The sequence below is a fragment of the Drosophila hydei genome, unplaced genomic scaffold (genome assembly GCF_003285905.1).
Source record: "Drosophila hydei strain 15085-1641.00,03,60 unplaced genomic scaffold, DhydRS2 tig00000001-arrow-pilon, whole genome shotgun sequence".
Taxonomy (NCBI): Eukaryota; Metazoa; Arthropoda; class Insecta; order Diptera; family Drosophilidae; genus Drosophila; species Drosophila hydei.
The window spans coordinates 14,235,319-14,247,519 of NW_022045643.1; the positions used below are offsets into that span (position 1 = coordinate 14,235,319).

The 12,201-nt window shown below is 49.8% G+C and overlaps 2 protein-coding genes across 2 annotated transcripts in view; one reads left to right on the plus strand and one right to left on the minus strand.

Annotated features, from left to right (window-relative positions):
* The window catches only part of LOC111597607 (DNA N6-methyl adenine demethylase), a 103,118-nt gene extending 94,487 nt beyond the window's left edge, over positions 1–8,631 (plus strand). Inside the window, exons 6-11 of the mRNA XM_030225695.1 lie at positions 258–2,793; positions 2,882–3,086; positions 3,145–3,308; positions 3,371–3,884; positions 3,970–4,930; positions 5,003–8,631. Of these exons, the coding sequence (XP_030081555.1) occupies positions 258–2,793; positions 2,882–3,086; positions 3,145–3,308; positions 3,371–3,884; positions 3,970–4,930; positions 5,003–6,790 (6,168 nt within the window). The 3' untranslated portion in view covers positions 6,791–8,631. The remainder of the gene's footprint in view (positions 1–257; positions 2,794–2,881; positions 3,087–3,144; positions 3,309–3,370; positions 3,885–3,969; positions 4,931–5,002) is intronic.
* A 626-nt stretch (positions 8,632–9,257) lies between these two features.
* LOC111597488 (N-acetylgalactosaminyltransferase 6) lies at positions 9,258–11,606 on the minus strand. The gene is made up of 3 exons (XM_030224209.1): positions 10,998–11,606; positions 10,161–10,926; positions 9,258–10,093 (listed from the first exon to the last, which is right to left on the minus strand). The coding sequence occupies exons 1-3, from the start codon at positions 11,597–11,599 to the stop codon at positions 9,422–9,424; spliced, it is 2,040 nt and encodes a 679-aa protein (XP_030080069.1). The 5' UTR covers positions 11,600–11,606; the 3' UTR covers positions 9,258–9,421.
* Between the last annotated feature and the right edge of the window lie 595 nt (positions 11,607–12,201).

Sequence of the window (12,201 nt, forward strand, 5' to 3'; positions counted from 1 at the left end):
CTTAGCTCAGTTTTGGATAGGTTCTTTATTGAAAAGGAGTTATGAATAGCTAACTAAATACGAATACTTGCCGGGACTTGGAACTTAAAACTCATTCCAAGTGAGCTAAAGCTCAATAAAGAGAAATTTGTTGGCTGAATCTGAATCTTTTTGCTTTCTGATTGCTCGACGAATGCTGTCTTATAGTATTACCATATAGATAAGTCTTACACCTAGGTATTTGGCTAAAAGAATTGCTTAACTTATTCCCTACACAGGCACCTATGGCCTTCTATCCGACATGGCAGGCGGATCCGTCACAGGGCTGGCAGAACCAGTTCATACAGCAAATACCACAGAATACTCCAGCCATCACATCACTCAACTCCTTGGATTTCCAGACACAGTCCTACGCCTATCCATCAAATGGCTATGTGCAGACGGGTCTCGGCTTCGATCCCAATTATGGCCGCTCCCCTTACGGCGCGCCCGTGCAGCGCTACGACTTCCAGAGCCAACAGCTCTCGAGTGCACCTATCAATCAGGTGGGTCTGCAAAGTGTCGCCGCCGGCTTCCCTCCCGGCGGCGTTAGCTATGCCGGGCAGGTGTCTACGGCGCCGGCGCCGCCAGCAGTTGGCCTGCAGCAGCAACAGCAGCAGCAGCAACAGCATCTTGGCGGGGATCTGAACAAAAGCATGTCGGGAAACGACACGCCTGGATATCCGCGGGTGAGCAGCGTGCCGCCGCGCTCACTCAACTGTAACGGGTATCCAGGCGATTTCAGCGGTTCTCAGCAGCAGCAGCAGCAGCAGCAACAGCCACAACAGCAACAACAACAGACGACAACAGCAGCACCCAGTGGCGCAGCCACGCCCACAGCCACTGGGCCTGGTAACACGGTGGTCTCGCAGCCAGCCAGCTCACCAATGCAGCAACAGGCCCAAACGGTGCCCCCCTCGCCCACACGCAGCCTCATACAGCAGCAGCAGCAGCAGCAACAGCAACAACAGCAGCAGCAGCAGCAGCCACGCCTTGTCTCCCAGTCGCCCAGTCAGGTGCCGCAATCGCCGAATGGCAACGGGCTTCAGCCGTACGGCAGCAACGTGCAGCCACAGCAACAGACGCACCCACATCTCGCCTCGCCGCCTATGCAGGACTGGAACTGGAGCAATCAGCAGCAACAGCAACAGCAACAGCAACAGCCGCCGTCTGCACAGCAGCAGCAGCAGCTGACGAGCGATGGCTACCCGGCACAGGGTCACGGCGAGCGCTTACATCTGAATACGCGCATCAAGTCCATGATTATGCGCAAGAGCGACTCGAAGGATGCGCCGCCCGATATTCAGCTGCAGGGCCAGGCAACTGCCGCAACTGCCGCGCAGCAGCAGCAACAGCAAACCGGTCATTTTTTATCGTATAGCCACCATCTCCGGCCCGAGACGGCGCTGAGCGCCAACGGCTCGAGCAGCATCGCACCACCGCTGGGCGGTGCCGAGCCCATCGGAGGTGGTGGCGATCAAATCTGGAAGCCGCACCACGCCAATTCGTTTAAGAAGCCCAGCGTGGGCAGCGGCTACGCCGGCACAGACCATCAGCTGCAGCTGCAGCTGCAGCAACACCAGCCAGGACAACACACGACCATCAGCCATGCGGAGCAGCCACCCCAGCCACCATCAATGCCCATACAGCCACCGGTTCAGCCACAGCCCAAGAAGTCGCGCAGCCGCAGCAAGGCGAGCCGTGCCGCTGCAGCTGCCGCAGAAGCAGCGGCCGCCGAAATTGAAAGGGATCGCAATGCCAACGATCCGGGTGGCGGGGGACTCAAGGCTCTAGGAGCACATTATCCGCCACCGCCGGGCAGCGGACAGGAGTACCACGGCCAATATATCAAAACGGAGCCAGGCCTCTTACCACCGCCGCCGCCGCCGGGCGCACAGCCCAACAAGATGGAAGGGTACGAGCGCAACTACCAGAACTTCATTCAGTACGCCGACTTTTGCCAGAACGACGGACAGGGCCAGCCGGTGCAACAGCACCAGCAGGAGTATACCGGCTACCATCACAACTCGCCGTACTACGGCGCGGGCGCCGGTAGCTTCCAGCAGAACTTTCAGCAGAGCTTTGTGCCCGGCTATCAAGCTGCAGCGGCCTATGGTAGCCGTGGTAAGCCGCCGTCGAACTCTGTGCACCACGGGCCGCACGGTCATGGCCACGGCAACAGCATGCTGGAGCTGGACAGGAAGCCGGACACGAACAGCATTATCCCACTGCCCACCAACTACGAGCAGGACATACCAGCGCATGCGTATCCCATTCCGGCTCATCGTTATGCGCTGGGACATGGAGCACCACCACCGCCGCCCCACCTCAGCCACCACGGTATGCTGGAGTCCAAGCTGGACGACATGGGCATGCTGAGCCACGGTCACGGCCACGGCCATGGCCATGGCTATGCCTATCTTGGCGAGGGTAAGCCGCTTAACAATGGCTTCTCCTGCTGCCGGCAAGGAGGTACCCGACCACCCACAGAGGAACATCTGAAGGGCGGCACGTGCCTGGGCCTGGGCATTCAGCCCAAGGAGGAGCTGCTGGACGAGGATGAACTGGCCGAAGCGCACAATGGCGTTAAGGCCAAATCGAAGAAACAAAAGCAGGATGAGATACCTGAGATAATTGTGAAGCACGAGAAAATTAATCCCATGTTCGACACGACGGATCGCCTCGAAAAGGGCAACAAAACGGAAATACCCGAATGCGAGTGCTTCCAGTCCGACAAGAATCCACCTGAGCCGGGCACCTACTATACGCATTTGGGTAAGTAAAGAGTCCTTTTGCAACGGGTCTTTACAGCAGAGGCTGATCTCTGAGACTCGTGGCCTAATCCCACTTTCATTCCCCATAGGCACTGCATCAACGTTGATGGAGCTTCGTCGGGAGTTCGAGGATCGCTGCCATCTAACGGGTCGTCAGCTGCGCATCGAGAAGATTGTCTACACGGGCAAGGAGGGCAAGACCACGCAGGGCTGCCCGGTAGCCAAGTGGGTGATCAGGCGCGCCGATCCCGAAGAGAAGATACTTGTGGTTGTCAAGAAGCGTCCCGGTCACAGGTAAGCCGCCAGCATCAACGGATCAATCAGTGTGTGTGCAACAGGAATCTCATTTCAGATGTATTGCCGCCTACATTGTGGTGTGCATGGTGGCCTGGGATGGGATGCCTCGCAAGGAGGCGGACGATGCCTATGTAAACTTGATACCCAAGCTCAATAAGTTCGGTCTACCCACAACGCGCCGTTGCGCGACCAATGAAAATCGCACCTGTGCCTGCCAAGGTAAGCCTGCCTGCTGCCCCGTCCACTTTCCGTGCTTTCATAAATGAATTCACTTGTTGCAGGGCTGGATCCGGAGTCATCGGGCGCCTCGTACAGCTTTGGCTGCAGCTGGTCCATGTACTACAATGGCTGCAAGTACGCCCGCTCGAAGACTGTGCGCAAGTTTAGGCTGTCGGTGAAGAGCGAGGAGGCAGCAATTGAGGATCACATGAATCTGATTGCCACGCTGCTGGCTCCGGTGTTTAAGCAGGTGTGCCCGCGCTCCTATGACAATCAGACCAAGTACGAGCATGAGGCCTCCGACTGCCGCCTCGGCCTCGAGCCGGGCAAGCCCTTCTCAGGGGTAACCGCCTGCCTCGACTTCTGTGCCCACTCGCATCGCGACCTGCACAACATGCAGGACGGCTGCACTGTGCATGTGGCCCTGCTCAAGCCCAGCAATCGCGACAGCCACCTGCCCGACGACGAGCAGTTCCACGTCCTGCCGCTCTACACGATGGACGGCACGGATGAGTTCGAGAGCGTCGAGGGGCAGCGTGATAAGCATCGCACCGGTGCTGTGCAAATGCTGGACAAGTGAGTGTAGTGTTGAGTTTTGAGCTACCAATTGCAGCTCGGCCTTTTAGCGACCAGCATTAACCTGTCTCTCTCCCGCCTACAGATTTCCCTGCGAAGTACGCGTGCGCTCCACGCCGCTGATACCTTGTCGCCGGCATGGCAAGAAGCGCAAGGAGGACGAGTCCGCGACGCCGGATGGCGACCAGGACGCCGCCGCCGATGGCAGCAGTCAGAGCTCCAGCAACGGCACGCAATCTCAGTCCCAGCAAGCGCCCACTCAGCAGAGCAGTCCTCCCGCCATGGCCGCTGTGCACATCAAGAAGGAAAACGGCGCCAGCAATGGCAGCAACAGCGGCAACAATGGCAGCAACAGCAACAGCAACAGCAACAACAAGTCAAAGTCGAAGGCTAAATCGAACTCCAGTGCATCCACGCCCGGGTCGGCGCCGCCAACGACGCCCTCGCCGCGCTGCCAGACGCCCGTCACCAACAATCCCAGTCCAGCGGGCAGTGCGTTTAGCACGCCCCCCGTTAATCAACACGTCGGCAACCCCAACGCCAACAACAACAGTTCGGCAACAGGTGCTGTGGCCGGTCCTCCGGGCGCACAGCCCAACCAGCTGATGAGCTCCAACTCGAGCCTCATGAACATGGCCACCATGATAGACACGTTCACGGACGCCCAGCTGCAGTCCAACCAGATCTCGAGCACCGTGCTGGACTCGCCTTACTCCTACGACTACCAGACGGGCTCCTACATCGACTCGCGCAACTACTACGGCAACTGGCCGGCCCATGCCATGGGCATGGCTGCTGGCAGTGCGGCCCTCACGCCGACGACGCCAACAGCCTCGATGGTGCAGCACACGCACACAGTGACGCCGCCGACAGCGGCAGCAGTGGCTGCTGCAGCTTCCCCGGCAGTTGCCACGGCAGCAACAGTTTCTCCAGCAGCCACAGCAACGGCGATGCCGCCCGTCACGCCCACCACGGTGACGCCAACGGCAGCTCAGCACGATTCCAGCAACGGCTACACGCCCAGCTACAACAATCTGGCAACGCCAGCACTGGGCACGCAGCAGCACCAACAGCAACAGCAGCAGCAGCAGCAGCTGCAACAGCAGCAACAGCAACAGCAGCAGCAGCAGCTGCAGCAACAACAGCATCAGCAGAAGCAGCAGCAGCAACAGCAGCAGCAGCAACAACAGCAACAACAGCAGAGCGGCGTCGATGTAGCCGCCGCTGTTGTTGGTGGTGAGCTCAAGAGTCGCGTCAGCGAGGAAAATCCCGACTCGACAACGTTGGTCAACCACTCACTGGTCGAGAGTAAGTTAACCGCTTTGACAGCCATGCAACCCATGACTAATCTAGCACCACCACTTCACCACCACCACCACCATCACCATCCGCACACGCCAGAGGGCTTCGTTAAGCCAAAGCCGCCGCCCAGCGACTACCAGTACACGCAGTATCCGAACAACTACCAGATGTACCCGCCTCCACCACCGCCGCCGCACTCGGCCTACTCCGCGTATGATGCCTACCAGAACATGAACTACAACTATGGCTACCATCATCAGGCGTACTCGCCGTACGGCATGTATCCGCAGCAGACGCCGCCGCCGACGCCGCCGCCGCCCTCGCCCAACTGGAATGTCTACGGACATCATCAGAGCTCGGGGGCCTACGGGCCAGGGGGTGGTGCAGCTGGCAGCACGATGTTGGCCACGCATGGGCCGGTGCCATCGGGTGCGACGCTGGTTAAGCCGACGGTGCCAACAGCTGTGCCGCAGCAGCAGCAACAGCAGCAGCAGCAGCAGCAACTGCAGCAGCCTCAGCAGCAACAGATGCAACAGCAGCAACAACAACAGTTGCCGGCAACACCGCCGCAAACGGTTTTGCCCGATTTGAGCAATGGTCAGCTGCCGGTGGAGCCTATTGTGACGCCCACCGCTGCGGGTGCTGTTGAAGCGCCGGCCCTTGGCAACAACAGCAACAACAGCAACAGCAGCAACAGCAACAGCAACGACGCCAACGGCAACACGACTGGCGCTGGCAGCAACACAACGGCAACAACTGTGGCGCCAGCCAGCACCAATTCGAGCAAGATCGAGCCCATTGGTGAGGTGGCCGAGATCAATGAGAACATTGAGGCGTTTCAGGATCCGCAGATGGGCGGTGTTGCCATTGCGCTGAACCATGGCAGTGTGCTAATCGAGTGCGCCAAGCACGAGATGCATGCGACGACAGCCGTGCGACGACCGGATCGTCATCAGCCCACGCGCATGACCCTGATCTTCTACCAGCATCGCAACTTGAATCGTGCCAGGCACGGCATCGACGAGTGGGAGGAAAAGATGCGCGTAAAGAAGATCAACACGGACCTCGACAACAAAGCCAAAGAGGAGCGCGAGCGCTTGCTGAAAAAGGCAGCTGGCGAGGATGACGAGGATGAGGACATGCCTGATGAGCAACTGGCAGTGACTGCAGCCCCAACGTTGCCCACCATCAAGAAGGAAAACAATGGCAGCGGCGGTGCCATTAAGAATGGCGCCAGTGGCAGCAAGAAAAAGAAAAGCGATGCCAACAAGAAAACCCAGCCGAACAACAACAACAGCACCAACAACAACAACAACAACAGCGAGCAGCCAAAAAACGAGAAAGTTGCCCTCCACGCACCAACACTAACAACAACGTCGTGGACGACCCTGTTCCCTATGCACCCATGCGTAGTTACGGGGCCCTACCAGGAGGGCAATAGCAGTCCAACATCGTCCACGAATGGCAGCGCAGCCAATGGCAACAGCAACGGCAACGGCAACAGCAACAGCAACAGCAACGCCAATGGCCCCGCGGCCCAGCAGCCAACGACTCCAGGGGCCGTGCCGCCGCCTCCACCGCCGCCACCGTTGCAGCAAACCTGAGCACCTACCATAGCCAGATGGGGTTAGGTGCCTACTACTACTGGTAGTTGTTTGACAAACGACTGAAAAATATTCTCATAATAATTATTTTTGTAAACGCGTCCTGATACCGTGTGCCATACGAGGGGTTGCGGAGCGAGCTAGCAAAGAGCAGCAGCCAGCAGTTGGACATGCCCTGCCAGCATGCAGTAATACACTACCAAAGCTCCACTACAATCACAGCAACTATAACAGCAACACACATACACTCACTCACTCACATGCCTAGTTCACAAACTGGATGAGCAATGCAGCTAGATTCATATATACATACATATAGAGGAGGAAGAAACCTATATTGTTGGCAATTTCTGTTAAATGATTTATTTTTACATTTTGTTCTCTCTTCTTTTTGTTAAGCATCAAAGAAAACAAACTACAAACAAACACTAGAAAACAAAACTGAGGAACTAAAACAAACATAAAACCTAATAAACTAAATTGCTAAATAATGTTTGCTTGAGTTTCTATCGTGAGCAAAAGAAAAGCGAAAGACAAATACAAAGCAAGTAAAACAAAAATAAATATTAGTGGAGGGATACTCGTAAAAGATCATTGCCAAAAGTACAAATAAACCAATTTTTAAAGCAAACTAGAAACAACGTAAACAATTTCGCAAACAACTAAACAAAATGCAAAAACAAAAACAATTATAAATAGTTGCTAACAATTTTTACTACACTGAAATAAAATATATTTTCCAATTAGCTTTTTACATTAGTTCAATTTGACTGTCTTTTGGCGCTGTTGCATACTTTGCAGCGCCAAGCGAATTCAAATTGGCAGCCAGCAGCAAATGCAGCTCTCTTGATACGCGAATCTCTTTTGATCGCCCGCCTTCTGCACCCAAGAGAGCTGCATTTGCGACATTTACTTTACCGTTAACTGCAAGCACTACATTCACAAACGAACACAAACACACACACACACGCGCAGACACACAGAAAGAGCGTTACAAAGGCAAACTAAAAAGCAAAAGAGAAATGAAGCAAATACAAAAAAAAAACAAATTCAATTTACATACAAGCATATTTCTATGTAGTATGTGTGCGTCAGCCGTGCCGAGTGAGCGCATCAAGAAGAGAGGAGGCTGGGGTGAGCAGCATTTTAAGCTAAGCGTACGTAAAGCATATAAATAATCAACGTGAATAATGAAAGAGAGAAGAAAATGATAGTGAAGCAAAGACGTGAGCAGCGCGTAAAGAATGAAGACATTTTTAAAATATTATTAATAAATTAAGTTTAAGTAAAAAAAAAAAAAAACATTACCCAGACATACACCTACGAAATAAAGAAGAAATTAAGTTTTATTTAAAAAGGTGCGCCCAGAAGAGCATAACTTTTTTTTCAAATAATATGTGCTGTAAATGTTGAAGCAAATTCGAAAAGAAAACTAAAAATCCAAAAAAAAGACTCGAAACCAAGCAAGTATTAAGTACACAACAACAACTATAAATTAACTAAAGGACAAAATATATTTGCTTATTCATTTCACGCATGAATTGTTGTAAAAAGCTAACTCAATAAATTAATTTACATCCATCCAAAAATAAAAAAAAGGAAAGCGAAATGGCAGCGCAACTGAATTTCAAATCAAATTAGTCTAAACAAAAAGAAAACTAATTATTTTGCACAAGAAATGGTTATTATATATAATAAAAATATATGTATACTTATGCTTATAATTTGAAATTATGAAGATGAAACAGAGAGAATCATAAATGTAAAACGTATGTATGTAAATGTAAGGCAGCGAAGAAGACTTTTGAGCAACAAGAAAAAACATGTTTTGATAAATATTTAAATGTTTATATATATAAATATAAATTATGATAATTGATAATTGATTAAATGATTATGCAAGCCAACAACTATTATAGTTTGTAAATGCTTTTTATATAATTTTCAAAATAAAAGAAAATCCAACATTTTGCCATTATTAATTTATAAACGAGTTTACTGTTTTTTTTTAGTTATTTATGGGAAATAAAAAACACAAATACGCATGTATATATATATAAATAATATATATATATGAACATATATATATATATTCAAAATATTGGCGTATATTAATTTTAATAAAATGTCAACAGAATGAAACAATAGAAACCCAATGCACGTAAAAGATCGACACAAAAAGTATGTAAGATGATATTGAGAATGGAGCTAATGCTGATGATAATGATGATGATGATGATGAAACATATTGTAAAACGATAAACAAAACATACAAGAAAAAGAAAATGAAAAAGAAATAAAAACTTATATAAAGAATATGAAATGAAACAAAAATTATATTTATTTAAAAGTACGCGTATTGAAAAGCAACACAGATATTAATATTAAATAAAGCGACAAACAAAGTTAAACACAAATCTTTGTCAACATTTACTATATAGTCACATTTATTATATGTTTATGTTAACTAGAAACTGACAATTGGAATGTGCGAAATATAAATTGGGACAGTCCTGCTTACGATCTATATATAGGTCTATGCAAATACTTATGTACAAACAACTACATAAAATTCAAAATTAGACTTCACAATTGCATTTTTAAGTACATGGCAAGTGTCGCGAGCGAATATCAAAACGAATCGAGGTTTATCTCTAAGTCTATGCTGTAGTTGTCCAGTGCTGTTTTGTTAATGAATCCGAAGTCCCATTGCATAAATAGGTTGCTCGCATTGCAAGCGTTGACCACCACCTCCTCGGTGACGGGCAGGAGCTCCATGCAGCGCTTAGCCTCTTTTCCGTGCTTAATCATTTTGGTATGGTAGTCGTAGTACCAATATTGATTGCCTTGCTGCCCGTGACAGTCCCACAGCCAAACAGGAGCGTTTGCATCCCATATTTGGACGTCCAGGCAGTCCTTTTTGCGACGCAGCCGCAAGTCCCTCTTCCAGCTTAGTGACCAGAACTGCGTCCGCTGCGGCTTCACCAGATTTTGTGCACAAGGATATATGCCTATCCGATTGTGCCGGGAACGGCTAAGCGTATCTAAGCACAATGAGGGGTCACCCTTATTCTGAATAGCGCCGCTGGCATAGTCGGGCGGATCGACGGGCGGATAATTCTTTATTAAGTCAAAGGCCACATTTTCCATGAACCACTTGAACGATTTACACTTGAGCTTCGTACGAATGGCTTTTTGTGCCGTTAGATCACCTGCATCCACACGATCGTAAATGCCGTCTGCGCTGTTATACAAGTAGCTCTTGTATTCGTCCATCCAAACCTCAGCCACCCGCTTGTAGTTCTATTAAAAGAATATCATATCTTATTGACTCGGCCTGACAGGTGATAAGAGTTATTCAATTACTCACTTTGTGCAAATAGTCGCCGTTGCGCGGATTGGACGCTTGTGTGCGTGGACCTCGATATATGTGACCTATTCGAGAGCAAGGCGCATCGTACATTTGCCCTCCACACATCCAGATTTTGAAGCTTAGCTCGTACTGCTCACCGCCCCAAATATCGAGACCCTCATCGTAGCCGCCCAACTCCCAAAAGAACTCTCTGGAAATCGCAAATAGTCCGCCTGCCATGATGGGACTCTTAAATGGCTCTGCAGGATGTTTCAAGTCCTCTGGAAGTAGTGGCAGTCGTTTGTAGAAAAAGTCCCAATCGAAGGCACCACGCGCGCCTTCGTCTTGAGCACGGTAATTAAAAGTGCTGTGATCAATCACATCAATAAACGGACAGACGGCGGTGCGTTTGTTTTGAGCAATCGGTTCCAGCAACGGGGGCAGCCAATTATAGTTGGCTTCGACGTGCGAGTCAAGAAATATGAGCACATCGGCAGTTGCGTTCCGTGCACCCGCAGAGCGAGCACCAATTAAGCCCGTTCGTCGTGGTAGCCGCACGACGCGCACTTTGCGGAAATGTTCCCTAATGTAATCCTCCAGCGGCTTGAAGAGGTAAGCACGATCACTGAAGTCATCCACGAGAATGATCTCCTTGAGCAGCTCTGGTGGCGAACGATTGATTAAGCTATGCACGGACCGCATTAGCACAGACAGATATTCATTATAAAAGATGATGACTACAGATACCGTAGGAAGCTTACTGAGATACAATTTCTTGTGGCAGCTGTTTGCAAAGAGAAGAGCGAATTAGACACAATAATAAGACGTGATACAAAGTATTCAATTTCAACGCACTTCTTATGTCGTATGTCAGGTAGCGAGCGATTCACTGATATGGCATCGGAGAGCAATGCATTAAATCCATTCTGGAGCGAAACAGTTTTTTCATATTGACGCTGACTCTCATCTTCCAGCTTGGCTGCCACACCATGCTCGCCGATGCCAACGCGCTTCCTGTCACGCTCTATTGCCGTGTAATCATGCCAGTCCCTCTTGAGCAGATTGTCGTCAGGTGCCGCGACCTGAAGATTGTCGTTTTCTTGCAACCTCTCTTTGGCTATGGGCTTTGCATCGAGCACCTCAAGTTCGGACTGGTCTGCTTCATCCTCTGGGTCGTCTCCCTTTTCAAGCTCCGCAGCATTTTCCTCTTCTTTCACAATGTTGTTCTTGTCATCATGAATTGGTCGAGGCAATTTAACATCTATGGCTTCTTCTATACGTTGCTCAGCAACCTTTATGGCTGATGGCTTCAAGGGCTCTGGTTGGATGCCATGATGTATCGGCTTATTTGTGTACGGCGTAGACGAAATCCAACTAGTGATAAGCAGGAAGAGCATCAGCGAGATCAGCACCAAAAATGACGATTTGATAATCCATTTGATATTCGGACGACGCATTCTGCTGGTAAATTCTTTTTTTTTCTTTAGTGTGGACACGTGTCAAGATCGCTAGCTAGCTGGTTGGCTACGCTGCCTGCGACCCACTGCTGCAACTAATACTAACAGAGAAATTCATGAGCAAGACGAAATGAAGAATGTTGCGTATTTGTTAGCTCAGCTGTTGTTTGTGTTGGTTCTGCTCTCTGTGTTTCGGCTTCTTTCCCGTCCAAATGGTTTTTACTAGTCAACTGCTAGCTGAAAGATTAGAGCAAAAAAAGAACACGTAGAGTTAAACACTTCACATATGAATTATTAGTACAGCATAGAAAAGATAATAATAAATATTGGTTTATAATCGTATGTATCGCTGCGTAATTAAACCCACGTCTTATCCAAAACCACTTTAATAAAACAGTCTTTTCGTTAGCTTCAATGCTGTGTATATTTTTGTGCAATCCATGCTGTTTAGTATACTTCTATCCATAGTTTATTTGTATGCTTCCACAGCGACCATGAGACATGAAGCTGGCCTTCCAGCCAAAGCTGTACTTTATAGCATGCCAAGAACACATCTGAGAAGGTCTCTGAGTCTGAGTCTCAGCCAACAACGTAATGCAATT

Bases quoted from the DNA above. Each gene is read 5' to 3' on its own strand.
- LOC111597488 (XM_030224209.1), bottom strand. From the start codon at position 11,599: ATGCGTCGTCCGAATATCAAATGGATTATCAAATCGTCATTTTTGGTG. The intron at 10,927-10,997 runs GTGCGTTGAAAT...CTTTGCAAACAG, and splicing joins CCTGACATACGACATAAGAA to CTGCCACAAGAAATTGTATC. The intron at 10,094-10,160 runs GTGAGTAATTGA...TTCTTTTAATAG, and splicing joins ACGGCGACTATTTGCACAAA to AACTACAAGCGGGTGGCTGA.